General features: G+C 41.5%; 1 protein-coding gene across 3 annotated transcripts; it reads right to left on the bottom strand.

The window, feature by feature from the left end:
* Positions 1-75: 75 nt before the first annotated feature.
* On the bottom strand, positions 76-20,205 carry strip2 (striatin interacting protein 2). Of its 3 annotated transcripts, none has more exons than XM_026326789.1 (22): positions 19,962-20,205; positions 16,358-16,427; positions 15,113-15,187; positions 12,791-12,925; positions 12,572-12,692; positions 11,603-11,671; positions 10,687-10,793; positions 10,465-10,592; positions 9,981-10,169; positions 9,190-9,240; positions 6,069-6,301; positions 4,989-5,054; positions 4,837-4,900; positions 4,482-4,553; positions 4,229-4,303; positions 3,679-3,776; positions 3,275-3,401; positions 2,555-2,655; positions 2,356-2,422; positions 2,158-2,262; positions 1,691-1,895; positions 76-393 (listed from the first exon to the last, which is right to left on the bottom strand). In XM_026326789.1, exons 1-22 carry the CDS (start codon positions 20,070-20,072, stop codon positions 143-145), a joined length of 2,520 nt encoding a protein of 839 aa, XP_026182574.1. In that variant the 5' UTR covers positions 20,073-20,205; the 3' UTR covers positions 76-142. The 3 variants fall into 3 exon arrangements, with proteins under 3 accessions (XP_026182574.1, XP_026182576.1, XP_026182575.1); XM_026326791.1 differs by having other exon boundaries at positions 20,052-20,205; XM_026326790.1 differs by lacking the exon at positions 9,190-9,240.
* Positions 20,206-22,073: the final 1,868 nt, after the last annotated feature.

Here is a 22,073-nt window from a genome sequence, read left to right as displayed (position 1 = left end):
ACGACCTGAGAAGTGACTGTTCCATCTCTGCTTCTTTACCCTCCCCCCAACCCTCCCTCTTGCTCTCACCCTAAAACCGCTCTGCCAGGATGGTATGTGACCTCTCCGCTGCCAGCCCCCCTGCCCCAAACCACCAGCCGCATCACGGGTTCTGCAGCAGCCCCTCCCACTGGATCGGCTGAGAGAACACCTCTCTCTCCAACCACATCTCATAGCTGTAGTGGAAGTCCTCGGGCAGTTCAACCCGCTGGCCCAGCACGCTCTGCAAGCAGTTGTCCACTGGAGTGAAGTCCCCATTCTTATTCTTATCGTAGCGGCGGCTGTTGAACTTCTCAATGCTTTCCCGCAGGGCACACTCCTCTGCCTGGAAGTCCCAGGGCCGTGCATCGATATCTGAGAGAAGAGGAGGGTGGAGAGCAGAGGGAAGGGACTGTTTACTCAGTCTCAAGGATACTTGAAAGACACTTGTTCAAATATATATAAATAAAAAAATCAACTTTTTTGATTAGTGGTAACACACGTACATATCTAATCTCCTCTCTATTCTCTATTTTATTCCTATCTCCTGCTATTTCTCTCTTTTTACTTCTATCTATTCTCTCGAACACTCAACAGTGACAGATTACTGGCTTTTACCAGTGACCCTGAAAAGTCCCTCTTTCTCAGTTGCTATGGCAACAAAATCCAGGCTGTTCATCAGTGGCTGTTGGAGCAGTGTATTTCACACACTTACGAACACGCAGTGCTCATGCAGACAGCATTTACCTGTAATTATGCAATTTGCTGTTATTAACCTAAAATGAATGCATTCTGTTCTACTAATCAACTGTGTGTGACGCTGAAGGTCTGCTGGGACTAATTATCTCTATGCCCATTTCATTTATGAAGCTGAATTGAACTGTGCCTCCAGGAGGATGAAAACTAAGGGCCAGAGTGTTTTCTGACCACTTCAAATTCACAGATTTTATTTTGATATTTAACATTCCTGCAGACTTTAAAAGTCTTTGACAGTATTTTTATTAGTCACCCTTCATAAAATGTCAAAACAATGCTAAAGATCTTCTTCTCTTAGTTGACTTGGTTGATCATATAAACCTACTGTGAATTATTCATTGCTCTTATGTCGATATCTTGAATTTTATTATGTCACCATTTTACTTTTTCTTTCTATTTGTAAAAGTCTAAACTGTCTGTACCACAAGTCAATTAATATGACTTTAAGATTAAAAACAGAAGTCAGTCTAGGACTGACTCAGGAGTAATATAATATGTTAGTATTTTATTGACTGTGGTTGTTTAAAATTGCTGTATTTCGCTTTATCCCTATGCACAGCTGTTATAACTGGGTGTTAGCATTCTAATGTGTCTCTGTGTAATCTCCTTTTGTAGCAGCAGAGGGCGCTACCACTATAATGGCCCAGACCAGCCAATTAAAAGAAGGATCATTCCCTCCTAGCAACAGAAAATAGCCCCAATCAAACTGAATTAAAGTTGTTAATAATTTAATGTGGCTATTTAACTGATTAATTTAATATCAAAAATGTAATTTCTAATAAACTGAGCCTATTCTGCCACTAAAAGAGACTCATTTGGGATGTGTATCATCAATAGCCATTCTGTTCTTCAGCAGCTCAGCTTAACTCAAAGTTTAAACTGTTTCATGAATCGGGTTCTGCAGACTGAGCTTTACCATTTCCATAGGCCCAGTCGTCGTTGAGTCTGTGGCGGACCTTCTGGTAGATGGCTGACATGGTCTTCATGTTGCTCTTCCTCCACTGACGGCCCAGGTACTTGGTCTGGATCTTCAGCAGCTTGAGAACGTAGAGCTGCATCATGGCCTGTTTCACTTTTAGTGCTCTCTTCAGGATGGGGGCAGACTTGAACACTACCAGCATCTAATAATGGGAATATTTGGTGGGGAACATGAGTGAGCATGCTGTGCACTACCACAGTCGTATTCCAGTTCTCTTTGCACATCAAAGGTCTCACTAGCCTGCTGCCTCCCAGGGTATTTAGTATCCTAAGGCTTTCTCCACCCAGAGGCAACAACTGTACCTGATCCTGTTAGATTTTGCAGGTTCGAAAAATAGCACCAGACTACCATGTTTTTCACCAATTTAAAAAGAAAGTATTACAGTATATAATTGAAATGCTCACCATGGTCCTGGAGTGTTTCCACTTGGTCAGCTTGTTCAAGATCCTCAGCAAGTTGATACAAGAAAACAGGTTCCTCCAGCAGAACTGGTTATTGTCTCCTCCTTCCTGGAAACGGATGCACACGAGGGTCATAATAACACCAGGAAAGCTAGTTCGCCAGCTTCATCCAGCAAAGATCAGTCAGGTGTTTTGACTCACCAAGCTCTCAGCTGTGAGCTCAGGCATCTCGTGGACCACACAGTGCGGAAAGTCCAGCACACATATACTGCAGCGTAAAAAAAAAACAGAAGGAGCAAAGGACTGAGACTTCACAGTGATTTAGAGAGAGTTTATACTCTCCTAAGGAACTAGTGTGCATTTCCTGGTAACAATCTAGAGTAAGAGAAAATAATCCTACCTGTTTTTGGCACTGATATAAGACATGATGTTCTGGTTGAAGAACTTGAGGATGAGTGGGATACAGTTGGCAAACACCAGGTGCTGGGAGACAATCTCAAACTGCAGGAAAGAGGAGGTGGCAGAGTGGAAGAGTTACACAGTTTAAGAGTCAAGAAATATTAGCAACATAACTCTTAACCCTTATTCATTTCAAGTGTTATAAGCCTGATTAAAAATATTCATTTTGTGGTTTTGAACATAGTTAGAGAAGGTAAAGGACTGATGATGTTATTGGGATAAACCCTGGAGAAAAAAATGCATATCTCTACAAAGACAAAAAACTAATCTTGTATCTGATAATAAACAGCTGCTGTCAACTAAGGCACAAGACTAATCCGTATGACTTCCAATAACAACTGTATTATTGTCTCTGTCTAATCTCCTTTTGTGACAGCAGAGGGCGCTGCCACAATAATGACACAGGTCAACCAATAAAAACAGAGTGAAGGAACATCCTTCAACAGACAGTAGCCCAAACCCACTGAATAAAACTTCTACTGACAGGGGAAATATCAGGATATTAAGTATCACAAAGTCTAGAAAAGAACAGATTTTAGAGGTAGATGCTCAGGAACAAGAGAGAGATTTCAGTCTCTTTCTTGTTCCTGACTTCACTGAAATGAGCAGATGCCCAACTGTGACTTTGCCAGGCTGATGCTGGTGTGTGTGTGTGTGTCACCTGATAGATATGGTTGAGTTTGAAGTGCTTGAGGAGCAGCAACAACAGAGCAGAGATAGCCTTGACAATGATTTCCTTGTGACGGTTCACATCAATTCCTAGCTTCATGCTCTGAAGGACTGTGATACTGTGGACAACGCGCACGCACACGCACGCACACACACACACACACACACACACACGCACAAACTGTAAATCTTTCTAATAATAATAATAATACACTTTTACAGCTTAAAGAGTGAAGATGCTCAACAAACAGCATATATAAAGGGGCTGAAACTGATAGCACAAAGATATATTTCAACAGTGTGATGTGTTTATGGCTTTAGACACCACATGCTGCATAAACACAGCACTTTCAGACAAAGATTCGTGCAATGTGAAGGTCTTTGCTCTCTACGTACGGCATCTCTTCAGGCAGCACATCTGCCAGAATGTTGATAGAGTCAGTTTTGGCTTTAGACGTTGGTGCTGCAGCCAACAGCAATTTCAGGAGGGCAATCTGACAGAGGGCACAAAGCCAAAGATTAGACATATTAGCACATTTTGGGGATTTAAAGACCTTTGACCTGATTCCCACACATTTGATTGTTTGTCAGACAGTATTTACACTACATGTAATATAATACAGTGATTCCATCTGATTCTCAGGACAGGAAGAATCTTCCTTCAATCTAATAATAGTAACACCATTAACACATATCAAGAAAACATCATAAAGCTATATTGTTACACTTTTTCCAACTTAAGTTTCTTCTTATATTTTATCAAAGTTAGATTTGAATCCAGATTTTGCCTGTTTACAGTGTTTCAGTACATAAGAATGCATTTTAGCACAAGTGCTTGTTTCAATGGTCAAAAAAGTGAATAAGGATTGTGAAAAATTTCTGGTAGTAACTTTTATTTGTGACAAAAACCACTAACGTCAAACAGAAGTGCATAAGAGCTACTCACCACATACTGGGAGAGGTTAGGAAGCATGCCCAGGTACAGAATCTCTGCTGGTGTCTCCTCCACCTCCTCCTCGCCCTACGCACCAAATCAAACACAGCACTCCAATAAAATAGCACTATTCATGTTTGATTAAATATTCCCTACCTGTAATATTTAATTCTTTATGTAAAAAATATTAATAATTAATAAAAGAGAATTACATGGCTGTCGCATGATTACAGGAGTTAAAGATATGACTGAAAACATTACTGACCAGAGTCAACGGACACTGCTGCAGCTCTTCCTCCCTCTTGATTTGGATTTCGGCAATAGACACATATTTGTGCTGGAGAAGGAACGAAGCCAAAACACACAATAGAGGAGAAGTGTTAATTAACATGCCTGACTGGCGCTTAGTGGGGTATTCTTCTGTATAACTACATTTCTCAGTCTGTTCAAACAGGAGGTATGGTATGGATTTTTAAGTGGGATGCCAGTGTCAGGGGATTTAGCAGCAAGGAAGTATTGATCAGGTGACGCTCCGTCCACAAGGAGCCAAAACAAAGGAGAAAAAGAAGAAGAGGAAAGACATTTGGAAGTGGGAATGAAGCAGCGATCTCCCCACTCACCTGTTTGAGAGTTTTGACGCTCTCGTGGATGGGTCTGGGCAAGCCCACCAGGGTCTCTGTGTCACTACAGAACAATAAAAAGTTACAGGAGACTTAAAGAAGAAAAATAAACCAAATAAAGATTCTTTTATTCTATCCGGTGAAATACCTACTTCCCTAGAGTAAAGCCAATGAACTTGTTTCTGCTGGTCTCTAGGAAGTGCTCGATGTCTTTCTCCCTGTAGGTTCACAGACAGGCTGCAGTCAGATTTGAGATTAATTTAAGAAGTGTATCCTAACAAGCAACTAAAAAGCTGTTTTTCAAGGCGAGGGCTCACTTCCATGCACACACCCACACAAAAAATACAATCGCACAGCACCCCGCATTGGCTCCCTTAAATCTCATCAGTCACACTATGTGCTGCGGCTCTCTGTGACGGGTTCAAAACCCCTGATCAGCATTTAATCAGCCCTGTATGTCGGCGCATTCTGATCAAAAGACATCGAAATAAAACACATTTAGTGTGATAAGGTTCACTAAAGGATAGACAGAATCTGCTTTGGCTGATAATGAATGCATGATAAATGGAGTGTCCTCTCTCTGATGCATTATTCATGTTCCCAAAGCAGCAGTAACACCCTGGAGAGACACACAAGCTACTGCCTGTTAAACACAGATGGAGAGCATATTGTTGGAGGATAGTGAGGAGAGAAAACTAAGAGAGAATTTTTAAAATTTAATTTTAACTTCTCAAGTGATGAAACAGAATACCAGCTGTCAGCCAAACAGTGTTAAATCCTGGCTGTGGGTGGGACGTTCTCTTTAGTGTAGTGGTCAAAATGGCAGGTGACCAACTATCATTTAAAGGTTTTTTTTCAGGGGCATAAAAGAAAAGTGCTGTTAAGCTAATACAAAGTCTGACAGGGATTATTTTTAGTAGCTACTGTTTTTCACAGAAAGGTCTCACAATCTGTTTGAGAGTTTTGACGCTCTCGTGGCGTTTTGCTTTTAAAGGCGTTTTGTGTTCAGGATCTAGGTGAACTCGTCCTTTCTGACTTTCAGTAAAGTGTATAAATATAATCAGTGTAATTTATCCTGGAATACAGCACAAAAAAAAACACAAGAGCACTTTAAAAGATGTGAACGCAGCCTAATAGTTAATAGTGTCAAAATATTTCAGCAGCATTTCACAGTAATGGCTGTTTATGTCAGACTCTTAAGATTAATAGGAAACAGAAAGTGAACAGTTGACCTGACTTTAGGGGCCCAGGGGAGGCCTTTAGGAAAGTTCACCCTCTCTGTTGGGGGTCTCAGAGGGGGCGGTGGTGGTGGAGGCTGGATGATGACATCACGGTCCAGGGGGTCTACCTCACCCTCGATGCCACTATCTGCGTCCTCGGGGTCCTCCTCCTCATCGCGGGCGTCGTCATTCTTGAAGGGGTCCCGCTCGTTGTACGTGTCCAGGCTGTCCTGCTTGACCAAGGGCTGGGAGAGACAGGAAGGGTGGTCAAAACAAGACTGCAGAACTAACACATCCCATATTTAATCCTTTTAACAAATACTAGTGGCAAAAGCTGAGACAGGACATATCCTGTCTTGTCAAATACCTCGGGATAAATTCATTTTAAACCAATGAATTTTTTCAGGGGTTGAATTTTGTTTGTACTTTGCTTCAGAAAACCATAACTAGTGACGTGATCTCTGATTTCATTTTGAATTATGGTTGCATCTAGTTTTTACAATTCATTTTTTGCTACATTATATACACAGTAGGATTTGATGTATCCAAAGTGTATAAAAGAAATCAGCAGGAATAATATAAAGTAGAGACAAACACAGGCTCCATTCAGACTGCAGGTAGACTCGAAATGGCCCAGACATGCTTTTTATTCCCTTAGGTAACGGTGAAGTGTGTGAATGAGTGAAACACAGAGAAAAAAAACAAATTGAACCAGGCATTTTCAATTTAGACCTGAGCCAGTTTCATATATGAAGCTCAGCTGGAGACATACAGTACTGTGGCAATGTAATCTCAGTGTGAACGGTCTTAAGGGACGACCCAGGTGAGTTTCTTGCAGAGAAAGCATAATGGAAACCTGCTGACAGAGGTAGATCTGGCGTATTGGCCACATTGAAAACATACTGTCTACAGTATAAAAAATAATCAAATCATTAAGGTTAGCAGTGTGAATGTGACCCACAGGACCAGCACAACTGTTTAACCATCCCTTTTATAAGGGATGGTTAAACACTTTGGGAAATACTTTTTGACCTTTTGGAAGAAAGAAAAATTAAAACATTGATACCACTGGGCTATTTGTCAGTTGAAGGCTTTTCACAGCCACAGTGCTGTTTGCAGTTAACATGCCTGGTTAGACGTCTGACTGAGGGAAAGTTAAATTGAAATTATGCTGAGAACTTCATCTTGTATTAAGTTTTTCATTGCACCTAACGGGATACTAAATTGTCTTTGGAGGTGCTCACAGGCAGATTTTTTAAACTGTTGGACAGAGCTGGGCTGGCTGGTTTCCCATTTTAAGCCTTTGTGCTAAAATAAACCAGCTGTCTCATTGTCACAGCTTCATATTTCATGTAGATGTATTTATATTATTTGCCAACAAATAACCATAGAAGTCATTCATTAACATATTATATATAAAGATGGTGGTAGGTACATTGTTCAACCTTTAAAGAGGGGTAGACAATCTATTACCCCTCTTTTTGCTGGTTATGCTAAGCTAACTGGCTGCTGGCAGTATATTCAAATTTACTGTACAGTAAAAATCTTCCTCTAACTTTCTTTTTGACCTGTCATGTCAAAAATCATGGAGTTACCAAAATCCTAGAAGGGAAGCTCAATTCAGTTCTCACATTTTCACAAAGTGCGATGAAAACAACTTTCCACAGCAACCACAGGCAACGTTTCTGCTTCAACTTACCACACACCTGTGCTTCAAAAAGACAGAAGCAAAGTGCAAGCAAGGCTCATTAAAATGTTACATTGAGCTCTAACCTACAAACAGATTCACTTCAATTCAAGTGAAAAACACACTTTTACACACACACACACACTCACACACACACACTGAGTAGCTATTCAAACACATTCTCCAATGAATGACTGTGGTAATAGTGCAAGCATCAGGCATGAGTCAGCACTCTGGACATCAGTGAGCTAGTGCAGTTGATGTATGGTGCGCCAGGGCTTGTACTAATGCTGGACTAAGTGCAGAGTGAGTGTATGGTGGAGAGGAGGGAGGGTGGGAGAGTGGAGGAGGTCAAACTGTGTTGTGAGCCATTCTCCATGGAGAAGCCATTCTCTGCTATGTGGGACGTAAAGCTTGTGTTTTTCTGATCAGGGTTAGGGGGCAACTGCTTTCAATGACATCCATTTAAGAGAGAGGTCAACTGAATCCTAATGAAGTAAAATGATGTTTGTGATGATCTCAATTCACCTCCTCAATGAATGCATTTTAATGACATTGACCCCTAGTCCAGAGTCTACAGTGCAAGGTGATTGTTGAGGCCAAATCTCAGTAGCAATGTGATGAAAACTACAGGGGAGATGCGGCTACTGTTGATGTCTGAAGTGACTGTCTTTATGGGACAGTGGCAAGTGACCGCCCCAGCTCCAATGACAACAGCCAGCAAGTCAGCCCTGTCTCTCAAACCCCACCACCCCTTACTGAGCAGACCACAGAGGAAGAGGAAGAGAGAGGAGAGAAGGAGAGGGTCCAGTAGGTGAACATGTGGAGTAATGTACGTTAAGGAAGGAAGGAAACAGAAGAAGGAAACAGAGGAGGCAAAATAGGTAAGAGGAGAGGACAAGGTGGAGGAGTGGAGGATGAAATGGGGCATGTAGTGATGATGAAAAAAAGGTAAAGTGTTAAAACTGAATGTAGGAAATGTAGAAAAACAATTAAAATGATAAGAGTGAAAGGAAGATAAATAGGAGTAAAACAAAAAGACAAAAAGGAAAGTGAAAAAGATGAAAATAGATGATGAACATGCAAGAGGGGTGAATTAAATTAAGTAGTGGAGTGGAAGTAAAGAATAGGGCTGCACCAATAAACCTTTTCAAATTTATGATCCATTTCTTTAATAAAATACTGTCGATTTTGTTCAACAGTTTAGATATTTAATTTAGACACAGCTCAGATTTAAATTAGGATGTGAAAAGGGCAAAGGCTTTAACATGAAATATTTGTAGTCCATCCCAAAAAGACTGGATGAGCAGGAGAAAGGGAAACAAAGGGAATGAAAGAAAAGAGAGAGAAAAGAAGGTGGCAGGGCTGTGGGAGAAGAGTGCAAAAAGTCCAGCTCAATGCAGAGAGAAAATGCAGAAGGACAAGAGGGAATTTGTGGGTAAAGACCTGCTTCTTGGGAAAGGGACTGTCTCCTTCCAAGCTATCAACAAAGGCACTCTGTGGGGACACAAGGAAGAGGGGCAATGAGAAACCAAAGGGTAGTTAGGAAGAGAGAGCCTGTCCAGTCAAAGCTCTACAAAAAAACGCCATCCCAGCACCAAGATCATCTGTGATCTCTGACTTACAACAGGGAACTGATGATTTTGGCACTACAGCACTTTAAGGAAAACCTGACCCAGTGAGAGGATGAGTTACAAAGGAATTCTGTAAGTCCAGTTCAGTTGACACAGATGATGCTGTTCAATGATAAAAAGGTAAATAATGAAAAGAATCATTCTGAGTTAGAGTTTGTAATGCTGTGTTAGTAATACAGCTCAGTTTTACAGTAGTGGTAAAGATACCAAACACACTTTTGCTTCTTAGTTATTGAAACAGCTGGCACACCACTGGGACTACGTGTGACACTGCATTTGTAGGTGTTTGTTTGAAACGGCTGCTTTATTTGTTATCTGCTGCATCGGACACTGACAGATGACTGATTCAGGCCGTTAAAAACTATGAAAACACTAAAGCCCTGACATTTGCTCCTCCTCTTTTGGCTGCAGGTACCTTCAAGTGATGCATGTTGCATTTATGTACCCTTGTCTAAACAAGCTAAAGTTAAATGTGTACATATATGTGAATTTAACTTTGTGTGATCAAAAACGAAGTAAAATATAAGATGTGGCTGAAAGATAACACATATCTGATACACTCAGAATATGTTTATGTTTGTGTGTAGATGGAGGGGCTAGTACCCTGCGGCTTCGACGGCCCCTCTTCTGCTGCTGCTGCTGTTCAATGAGCTCCATGGCAGAGGCCGGGGGCGAGGCCGCTCTCATGGCCCTGACCACCTTAATGCTGTCCTCTGGCAGAGGAGGCAGGTTAAGACGCTCGCGGCCCCGCTCCTTCATCTCCTGCAGCTCCTCGAAACCTCCCAGAGTGAACTGGACAGAAGGGTGAAAACAGAAACACAACAGTTTACAGAAAATCATGCAAAAAAGGATGTTCATTCGTAAGATGGGAAATTTAAAGCAATAAAAAATAGGTATTCTATCTATACAATATACACTATTACTCATTCAGGTCATTTATTTTTAAATGAATAGAACCCACACACTGCCAGTGGACAATAAACAGTAGAGCATGGTAACAAATGCACACAAGCACATATGCAGAAATGCATAGAAATCGATAAAAGTCTATCGCATGATGGTGTATGACAGACTGTGATGTACTAACCAGGATGGTCTTCCAGAGCAGCAGCAGCACTTTCTTCATGGGGAAGTGTGGGGCGTTCATGCTGCAGAACTTGGTCACCATAGTGAAGAGCAGCATGGCGAAAGGCTCTCCATTGTACAGAGGTGAACCTGGGGAATGCAGATATTTTTTGGCGTATATGGATTAATGAAAATAACAGTGAAAGCATATGATCATGAAATTTCAATAGACTCAGTGACACACCTAGTTCACTCTTGAAGGCCTCTCTGGCTGCTATCCATTCAGGTCGGTCGTCTTCAGTCTGAACTCTAATGGTCTCCACTATCAGGTACATGATGCTCAGTAACACTCTGCAGGAAACAGGAACACATACAGGACTCAGCTCAACCATATAATCAGGCTGTGTGTGTATGAGGCAGGCATTTAACTGGTGCCCTGAACACTTACACTGAGCTTAATAGTATATATGTATGGGAAAACAACAGCATAATGGAAGTGATGATGAGTAACAACAAAAGAGAAGCGCCTGTAGTATTTGGTTTATGCCTCTGTCAGGATACTGCACCATCAATTCCCAATTACCTTATGTAAGTCAGGTGGTATTTTATGCATTAAACGCTTTGTTCATTCAACAAACCTTTTCACTTGCTTCAAAATAACTATAATGGTTTTCAAATTTGCGGCAGCAATTAGGTGTAAATCCACTGCTATAGGCAGTAATTATTTGTAAATGTTCATTGGAGGGAATGCACAGACGGATCTTTGTGTACGTGTGACTATATGTGTGTCTGTGTGTGTGTGTGCATGCGTGAAGGAGTACTTAGTCTATTTTGCTCCAAAAGCAATTCCATTAAGCAGAAGCAGAGATTGAAAATGAATGTGAGGGAGGGAAATAAAGAAAACAATAAACATTTAACTTGCAGATTAGGTTCATTCAGACCGTTGTGTGCATGTCAGCAGATGACAGAAAGGTAAACATGAAGAATAATGGGGTGAAATGAAAAACTGTGACAACCACAGCAGGAGGAGGAGACATAAAACTGAGAAACTTGATAATAAGCACAAAAACTGTTTTGTACATTATTCATTAGTCTCCTTCTTATGTGAAGCAGAAATAATTTGTGAAGTAGACTGTGACTGATGTGATTATATTCCTCACCTGAGCTCTGTGCTGTCTGCAAGAGAGATGGCAGGTTTCCGCACTGCACTGCTGCATGCCTGGCTGTTACTGCGCATACACGCATGCACACACACACACACACACGCACACACACACACACACACACACACACACACACACACACACACACACACACACACACACGTCAACATTTACATAATTTTAGGAAATGTTAAAAATAGAAACATGTCATGAAACCGTTTAAACATGCAAATAGATGTTTTTGCTTCCGACCAAGACTTTAGAGCCAATGTTATTCTGCAGAGTTTTGACACACACAACCAGCAGTTTTGTGCTGTTTTGTATTTCCAGCAATGACCTGCAAAACACCATGTGTGCATTTGCCTGACTGGTTTGCTTTACACTGCTTTGCTGTGCAGCCTGGTGATGGGAGAGACTGTGTCATGATGCTTCAGAGCTGTTTATGTAACAGCAAAGAAACACTGGATCTCAATTGAGACTGACACCAGCAGCAGGAAGGCGGACTTGAAGGGGCTGCCGCGACACCATGTCCTCATCAAAGGGTTTGAAATGCAGATCACAGTGTTTCAGCCTTGGCCTCTGTGTTTTTAACCCTGTAAATATCCTCTCCTTTCACTTGATTAGCTCTTTTAGCTGCAAAAAGGAGATGGAGGAGTTGGGAGGGAACAAAGGATGTGCTGAAAGACCCGAGCTTCAGCCCTGGAAGGATTATGAGAAAGTTTTGATCTTGAAGTGAGCTAAAACACATCAGCAGTGTCGGGGCTTGAATCTATAACCTGTGTATTGTAAATATATAACCAGAAGCAAGTAGTTTTCTCATGCAAGTCCTGGGGGTAGAAAATGTATTTTTGAGTTTTCTTAATAACTAAAGTCCTTTAACATTTGAACATTAATATTAATGTTTTTTTTTATTAGAAAAGATTTTTGTGAGTCGTATGCTCAGCACATTCACTATGTCCTACTCACTCTATCTCCATGCTGAGCAGCTCCAGCAGCGCTGTGAAGATGCCCATGTCATAGAGCAGAAACACATTGTGTCTGGACCAGTGGAGCACATCCACCTCTGTGTCACACTCATCAAACACTCCTGTGTGGGTAAGAATGCGACAGGTATACTTTTTTTTTTTAATGTCTGTATTCACTGTGTAACTAAATGCTGCAATTGTGTGTATTGGGTGTACACACCCTGAGCCAGGTAGAGGATGGCCCTGGCCACCTTCAGCCTCTTGTCTCTGTCCGTCACCTCCAGTGCATCCAGCAGCCTCATCACATACGCCCTCTGCTCCTCCACTGTCAGCTCGATCCACCGTCTGCCTCGAGCTGCCAAAGGACACAACAAGGTTAGTTTCAGAAGCACTTCACCAATATCTTTTTCCTGTGCCATAGATAGAGCTATAGAGCTTTTTAGCTCTATAAGTTATAGCTATAGAGCTAAAAAGCTCCGTGTATCCATGTTGTCTTTTATCAAATTTGTCTTCTTGGCATTGTTTGCTTATTAATCAAATAAAATACATTTTTAAAGATTTAAAATAAATGTATTTAAGGCCAGTTTTAGGAGTTTTTTAAGATAGGTTCTTTAATCTACCCGACAATTCACACTTATCATATTTGATAGCTTACTCTATCAGTATACTTATCAGCATACTCATTAATTTTTTAATCAGTCACTTCCTGTTTATTATCATCTGGTTTAATTACATTATTGAGGCCACAGTGTATCATGTGCTGTTAAAACAGATGCCTGCAAATAATTGAATTCTAATTATTACCTGGATCTGGATTGTCACAACAATCATGTACCTGCTGTTTGATCTGTCATGTTCAGACCCACCACGTCGTCTTAACCGGAGTCACTGGTGTGTCATAGGGAGAAAGTTAAGTCTTCTATTCTTATTCTGCTCATTTAATTAAGTGGATTTTAAGAGGGATTAACATCATGATGATCAGCGGAGCTGAGATGTTCTTCTGCTTAAGATCATCTCTAATCAGGAAAATAGAAATGCTTTTTCAGCACTGTCCTAAGATAAACTTCAAACAGTGAGGAAGTGAAATTAGGTGTGATAATCACAGTGACTGACAAACACTGATGAGCACATTGGTTCTGATAAATACACAGAAAGAGCACAAGTCAAATGGGAAAACCACCTTCTGACAAGTAACAGCCAGAGCTCGCTGAACACACATGCTAATGAAAGGACCGTGATGCAAAGAGGCAGCTCTGTGCTGTATCTCTTTAAAACAGCAGCCAGAGAAGCTCTCATCTAATCCTGCTATTCATTACCACTCAGCCTGGAGAGGAGGTGACAGATGCGACGCTCGTCTCACTCTTTTCCCAGTCCAAATGGAAAAATGCTCTTTTGTCATCTATGTGCTCTACAGTGACTTGAGACTTTCATGGCTTAGTGGTTAAATCACATATGCAATGAAGCCGTGGTTCAAAAAACGAGTGGCCTGTCATCTAAAATAAATGTGTCCATGCTGCAACTTAATGCACACAGGTGAAAAATTACCTTTAAATAGTTAAAGTTTTGAATTTATAATTTCAGGCTTGTATGCAGGCATTATGATTTCTGCACAATTTTTTTTTATTTAGCATGTTATGTATGACTGACTAATGCAAGGGTTCATGTTGGAAAAGCTGCTTTAGTAATGATGGGCCCTCACATCTGTATATCTGTGGGAATATTCATTCTTTGAACAGCTTAACAGCAGTGCTTTGATGTGACCTTTGCCTCACACTGGTAGGCTTAAAAACACACACACACACGCACACACACACGCACGCACGCACACACACACACACACACACACACACACACACACACACACACACACACAATAATACATGGAAGAGAAACTGACTGGTGTTGTACTTCTGAGGTGAGAAAGCTGAGCTGAACACTTTTACATACGGTTTCATGACAGAAAAACTGTAAGTCAGCCTCTAATTTATTAGTAATTCTCTTTACTCTTCATTTTATCATGTGTATACCATGTTGAGAAAGTAAACTATTTCCGATTAGGAACTACGTGTACTGCATGTTTAGTTAACCTTCAATACTTCACTTAAGGACAGTGTTATCAAGCCGTAAACTGGAGCCAACAGGGACACCGAGAGCTCCACAGAAGGACTGGGTCCTGTTCTGTCAGTCAACAGGAGCCAGTGTTAGAGGAGCTGTCAAGGTCCCTGTGATAAACAACAGTAACAACAGGCATCAGCTTGAGTGGACTGGCTGTAGACTTCTGTTTGATACAGCACAGCAAGGCCGAGTGTGTGTCTGTATTACAGACACTCTGCAGACAGCTCCGTTTTTATTCTCTCTTCCTGTGAGCCACTGACAAAGAGGATGGTGGTATCCTAAAGGACATCTGAACACATTAAGAGACGTGTGAAAAGTATAACCTGTCACACACGTGCGCGCGCGCGCGCACACACACACACACACACACACACACACACACACACACACACACACACACACACACACACACACACACACACAGTACCATGGCTCCTGAAGTCCTCCTCAAAGTAGTCTCTGTTCAGAGCAAACTCTGGTTCCTCTGTGTAACTGTAGAGCTCTGTGGGCAAAGTGGAACCACACAGAACAGAATTAGAGCTGAAAACGACAAGTTGATTAATTGACTAGATGACTGACACATTTTATTGAGCAACTATTTTTCCAAACAGTTTAAAGTTACAAAGGAAAACTCTCAGTCATTCTCTAGTTGCAGCTTCTCCAATATGAGGATGAGAGTGATATGCTAGTGATAAATGAATCAATAAGGAAATATGAGAGAATAGAATAGCAAGAACAGACTACAAATAGACTGGAACACAATAGAACAAAGAACAGAAGAGAACACAACGGTTAAAATAGAACAGAACAGACATAATAGCACAGAACAGGACAGAAACAAATACAAGGCAAAGCCCCTGTCTCTTCAGTGTGGGTCCTGTCTCTTACATGCACAGTCTTAACAATCCATCACATTGTTGTGCATCTCCTCCTGTTCTGAGAACAGTCGGCATGCCTCAACCCTGAGGAGCTGTCGCTAGAAAGCTGCTGTGACTGTCTGTCTGCATGTTTTTGCCAATTTGACTAAGGCAAATCTGCCATGTAGGAAGACAATCGTTTCGACTGATGATCGAGTCATTTTTCCAAATGTCTCTAATTAGTTGGTGCTGGAGAGGCCAGGAATCTAAATTATACACCTGAAATAAACCATTTTACCAAAGTACAATGGGAAACATTTATCAACATTACTGAATTCTCTTCTCCTGTCATTCATCCATCTTTTGGCATTGACCTCTTAAACCAAGCTCCAAGTCACAAATGAGGTGTTACCAGACACACAAACGCTGGAACAATTCAGCACTTCTGAATGTATAATCACAGTGTTTATGATTACTCATAACATTAGTCATGCAATGCATCCTATGTCTGGAAAACATGTCAGGACCAGAAGATCTTTGTTCTGCGCCTTCAGCAGTGTGTCAGCTTCTTGTCGTGTTTTTCTGATTAACACTAACATTAAACAGCTGAAGAAAACCTAAGGAACGCAGATGCTGAATTACTTTTTCCACTCATTAGCACATTGTGGTCTCTATGCCAAGTAGTAACAGAGGTATTATTGCAGGAGTTCTGTTGGTGAAATGGGTTTCATGTACAGTAACAGTCATTCAGAATTTTTGCTGCAATTTGCACGAAGGTGTAATGTCTGGAGAGTTTGGTAAGTGTTCAGTCTTACCTGAAAGCTCAGCAGTGAGCGTGTCCGTGTCTCCATACTCAAACTCCAGGTTGGGAGACTCCATGGAGCTCTGAGAACAAGACCACAACACACACGAGCAGATATTATAGTATGACACTGAGCTGAGCTACTCACAGATGTCCTGACACCCACATATAAACAGATACTCAAACATACTGCAGGCTATTCACGCTGTGCAACACCTACCACTTCTCCATTTAGGGGTCACACACATATGCACTTCAGCTCTACACATCACCCACACACGTTTTTCAGGCTTGGTCACAGTTTTGCCTGATTGTATATGTTTTCAAGTTTTGATTGGCTGCTGGATCTCCAGGCAGCGTTGATTAGTCATTTACGGTTTTCTCTCAGATCCTCTCATGCAGAGCCGCTCACCGCTTTAATCAGCGTAATCGGACAGTTACAGGAAGCGGTCCCTTGACAAAGCAGCCAATCCCGTTGGTCCAGTGAAGTAATATTAAGATAGTAAGAGTTTTGGAAAGGTTTTAGGGTGCAAGAGTCAACATGGCCTCTCTTGGATCTGGCTTCAGCCTCAACCTGTGATTAGCACGTGCCCACAAGACATGCACATGTTAACCTCCCTGTAAACAGACTCACTGATTGTACGGAATTTCATGAATGTACATTTTGCTGACAAACCTCAAAATAGCAACTTTTCAGGAAAGACAAAAAAACATATGTGGCATCATTAGCAGCATAGCTTTAGGGATGGTAATGCTGGGCCATTAGCTGGTCAACTGAAATGGGCAAAACTGAAATACCTCAATAAGCAGCTCATGGATGACTATAAAACATTAATGACAATCCCAACATACTCTGGTCTGAACAGTACACTTAAGATGGACGAACATTATACTTCCTAAAATTCTGCATGACAACCTTGTCATTGAGCAGGTCATCATGTTGATGTTAGCAGTTAGCTCACAGTGTGCCAGAGTACGGACTCACAGTTATTTGTGAGCTTAGTGGAACCCAATCAATTTTACATGGAATTCAATAGGTCAGAAATCTTTCTCAGACTGACTCATCTAAACAAGTTCAACCAGTACTGGAACGGTTCTTAAACCTACGCGCACACGCACACGCACACGCACACGCACACGCACACGCACACACACACACACACACACACACACACACACACACACACACACACACGCACACACACACCAACTCATATTGCTATCTTTATTGGGACACAGACATAATGCAAAACGCTCAATGGGCTTTGGTGGCGACTGGAAGATTCTTGTTTCATTTCTCTATATATTTTAGCTGGGGGGTGAGGTCTAGCTACAGGGATTATTAAAGATTCATTTCATGCTATTGCATTTAAGAAACACCAGCCAAGCTGTGAGCTATGAGGATTAGATGTGTTTAACCCTGTGAAAACTGCCCTGGGAGCCTCCTTGGGACTGTAAATAAGGGTGTGCTCTGAGTCAGCTACTCTGGATAAATAACTCTGTGTGCTGTGCTGTCATGCAACTGTCTTCCACGCACACACCTGCTGCAACAAAGTCCTTCTGAAACTGAAATACACAGGACATTAGCCAGTAGTTTGTTTATTACACCATACCAAAGTAATGTGATTTGATGTAAACCAGGAAATGAGAACCACTTAGGAGCGCAGATGACTCAACTAAATTACCCACAATTCAAATCCTGTACAATTCAGTCTTTAGATTAACAAGTACAAAATTCGAAATGCTGAGTAACAAGCTTTATTAAAGTCCAACTTTTCACCAACTACAAATACGACCCAAGCAGGATGTTTCTTAAATCCCCAGGAGCATGAACACACACAGGCCTCGATCTCTCACATTTCTCATCCAGTTTCACTGAGGGTCCCTGTCTCCCTACCCTCTCTGCCACCAGCTGATAACGAAAGCCGTGCTAACTCCAAAGTGGCACAGCTTCTGTGCTCGCACACTTTGCACTGATGTGCAAACACCGGGCACAATGTCAAGGCAGACCACCCCCACTCCTGTCAGACAGACGACCGCTCTACCCAGCACAGACTCCAATTTACATACATGAATGAATCAGATCTGAGGTTAACGTCACCCAACAGAAAGACAGACACAGACTGGATCTCAGTTCTAGGGCAGTCAGGCCAGGGAGCATCAGCATCAACACATGGCTTTGACAGTAAGTGCTTTCAAAGCCTGTGCCATTCATGACACCACCACACCAACCTCCCCAGTCCCAGAGGCTGTGAGATGAATATGCTCTAATTCCCTCAAAACCATTCAGAGTTCCCATTCAACACACACACAGACACACAGACACACACAGACACACACACGTCGACTGTGTTACTGACTGGGTTTTGGCCCAGGATGACAACTTTGACAGCGCAGCAGCTTTAGTGCGTCTGGGCTGTGCAGCAAACACCTGTCGTCTTCTAAGTTTTTCATGAGGGATGAGCTGCAGCTGCATGGCACTAAAACAGGCACCGTCACACCGAACATGAGTCATGTTTTAGGTTTAGACAAGCAGAGCAGACCACATGTTAAAGGTCCACATTTCATAATGTGACTCAAGACATTCTCAAAAGAAAACGTTAACTTGACATGTGGTCTGCATCTGCCTCTTTATTTGGCTTAAATAATAGTTTAGGGCTAAGTCGCCTATTTTTAATTCAGTCTATGGCTTTTTTTGATGCATATTTTTTTCCATCAGCAAAACTATTTTTCCGTTGACTCCACAGCATGGCAGGAAATAGTCAAAAAATGGTCAAAATTAGTCCGAAGTAAATCTTCAAATTGCTTGTTTTGTATGACTAACTCTCCAAAACGACTCCTCACATGCGAGAAGCTGGAGCCAGCAGGTTTTTTTTGTTTCAACACTAAACATAAACAATTATATAATAAAGAAAAATCATTGCCAGTTAATTCCTCACACTGATTGAAAACACTACCTGAGACAACAGTTCAACTACAATAAATATGACATATTATTTTAAAAAATAAAAGACACACAGCGTACACTTGAGGTGTGTGAGGCTGCAGGTTGTCATTCTTATTACATGTATTATATTTTTAATGACAGTAGTTTAATCTTTTATCCCATAAAATCTTTAAAGTTATCAAAACTGGAACTAATTTGATATTGGTCAGGTAATCGATTAACCGAAGGACACGATTGAATTGTCAAAGTAAAAGCATGGACAGCCACGATGGACATATCATTCATGCAATACTGAAAAAGCAAAATGAGAAGCCACATATATTAGATCAGTGTGACATTCATATATGTTTAGTAGTGGCGGTGTGGTCCTGACAGCAGCAGTCACATTTCAGCACTCCTGTAGGATTACTGCTGGGTTATTTATAGGAGCCGGCTGCCAAAATAACACCTCGGTGTCTGCCTGCCTAAGCTGTCTGCATGCATGCATGCTTTCGAGCCAAGACAGAGACTCGGTGCATGGAAAGGACACTCGGATGATCTGAAAGCTCCCCAGCAACAACACACACACACACACACACACACACACACACACACACACACACACACCCCTCCAGTGCGCTCCTACACCATGAGCACTAGTTGTTGTCCAACGACCGCCTCTCGGATTTACCTCCGACTCCTTCTGCTGATCCTTGAACACATCTTTCCCTTTCGGCCTCTGTCTGTCGCCGTTATCGTTAAGGTTATTAATGAAAGGTACCTCCATGTCCTCCGCCTGCATCTTTCACGGTCGGCGCGGCTCACTTCCTCCTCCGCGGGTAGTGCATGCCGGTCCGGGGGAGAGCTGAGACTGCACCGCACCAGGAGGAGCACCGACCGACTCCGGTGCCCAAGTTGAGGATCTCCTCCTCCTCCTCTGCTGCTGCTGCTACTCCCCCTAGTCCGCTTGATTCGCTGTCCTTGTGCACACCGAGAGGGCGGGGTTAGAGTCATCATGGAGCAGAGGAGCATCAGCTGAGCGCATGAAAAGTAAAGTGTTGGTGGTGAAACAGGGTCAGAGTGGTCCACTAATGCAAACAACTGATGGCTGAAGATGCTGAAGGGATAATTCACACCCTGACAAAATAAGAGCCACAGCTAATTCATCTGCAGAACGTCCTCCACAAGAATGATAGACACTATTAACTATTAGACTAATATGCAAATGATCACAGATAACATTTAAATATTACTATGAAAACATTGTTACACTGGTTTAATGATTCTAACTTTAAAGGTGTCAGAGCAACATTAGAAAAGTTATGTGCTCCCTTTAAAGCACTCTGGGATGACCCTGTTTGATAAAAGTGCTTCCTAAATGAGTTTGACCTGATTTGATGTTGAAAATAAGTGTATAAAATACAATGAAGTGCCCACACAGCCCAGAGAGAAGTGACTTTAGTCTGTCAGATCAGGTTTAAACAAAGCACTCATAATTTTAACGTTGTTCTAAATTAAAATCAAAACTGGGAAATTATTTGTATGACAGTGTTAAAACAAAGAAAGCTGAAGGAAAGAAGCCAATGTGTCCTTATTTGCTTTCACAGGCTTTTAATTTTATAAGCTGGTTTAATGAACTAGCTCTTAATTACTATTGAATACATCTGAATATCTGATTTAAAGGCAAATGTGATTTCCTATGTATATTGTATAAAAATGTCAGCTTTGTTTAGATACATGATGTTAACCCACCATGTGTCGAATTAATGTAGCTCAAATACTAATTATTCTCTGTAAAAGATGATCAGCAGTACAATCTGTTAGTAGAGTTACAAATCAGCTGTCTGACTTATTGTCCCCCTGCCCTCCGCAGCCACTTTACCTCCTGTCCCCCTCTTCTTAGAGGGGCAAGTGAATTATTGATGTGTGTAGACACACACACACACACACACACACACACAAGTCTCTGAAAACCACTTAAGATGACATGATTTGATTGTACAGTTAAAATGTGGCCACATGGCACAGTGGGGACAAGCTCATGATTAAATGATCATACACTGGTGGCTGAGTGCATTTAAACTTAGAAAGTCTCACAGTGGTAAACAGCTCATTTACAAAAATATCATGATATTCTGTAGATGAATTACAGGTGACCCTAGGAGCTAAAACCCAATTCATGTATGGCATTTTTCTGATACAGGCTCTTTGTTATAAATGTTAATTTGTTCGTTTTAGTGTCAAATTCCAACCTACAGTAACTCTAGTTCTAATGATGGTTCCTGTGGATCTACAGAAGGGCCCATTTTTCTGTGTAGAGCCTTTTAAAAGGACAGAAAGAGTAAGTGCCCACAATTAAACATCTCTGAAACATGTTTCTTCTACATGTATGAAACTGCTCATTTAACCCTCCTGTGATGCAGACTGATGTGACAGGAATAAAAGCTCAGGACCAGCTGAACATCCCTGTCTGATGCCACAGATGAGATCAGTGTGGCTGTGACAGACTTGAGCAGATGTACACATGGGCTCCCCTTCCCCCAGCAAACACAAACACAACTTTGCAAACCAATCCACTAGGCTGAACAACACATCTACATAAGCTTAGAGCTGATGTCAGCATGTTTCAGTCAGACATGTTAAATCAAGGAGGTGAACAGAAAATTGTTACAATTTTTACATCTTTATTCATTAAGATTACAGAATGTTTTATTATTGCTCATCTACCATTATCACTTGCAATATTTAAACATAGGTTTGTTTTTTGTTATTAGACAACTTAAAACATGTTTGAGAATTTTGC

The sequence above is a fragment of the Mastacembelus armatus genome, chromosome 23 (genome assembly GCF_900324485.2).
Source record: "Mastacembelus armatus chromosome 23, fMasArm1.2, whole genome shotgun sequence".
NCBI lineage: Eukaryota > Metazoa > Chordata > Actinopteri > Synbranchiformes > Mastacembelidae > Mastacembelus > Mastacembelus armatus.
The sequence above is the reverse complement of the archived record's forward strand: the minus strand, read 5'-3'. Positions and strand labels throughout refer to the sequence as shown.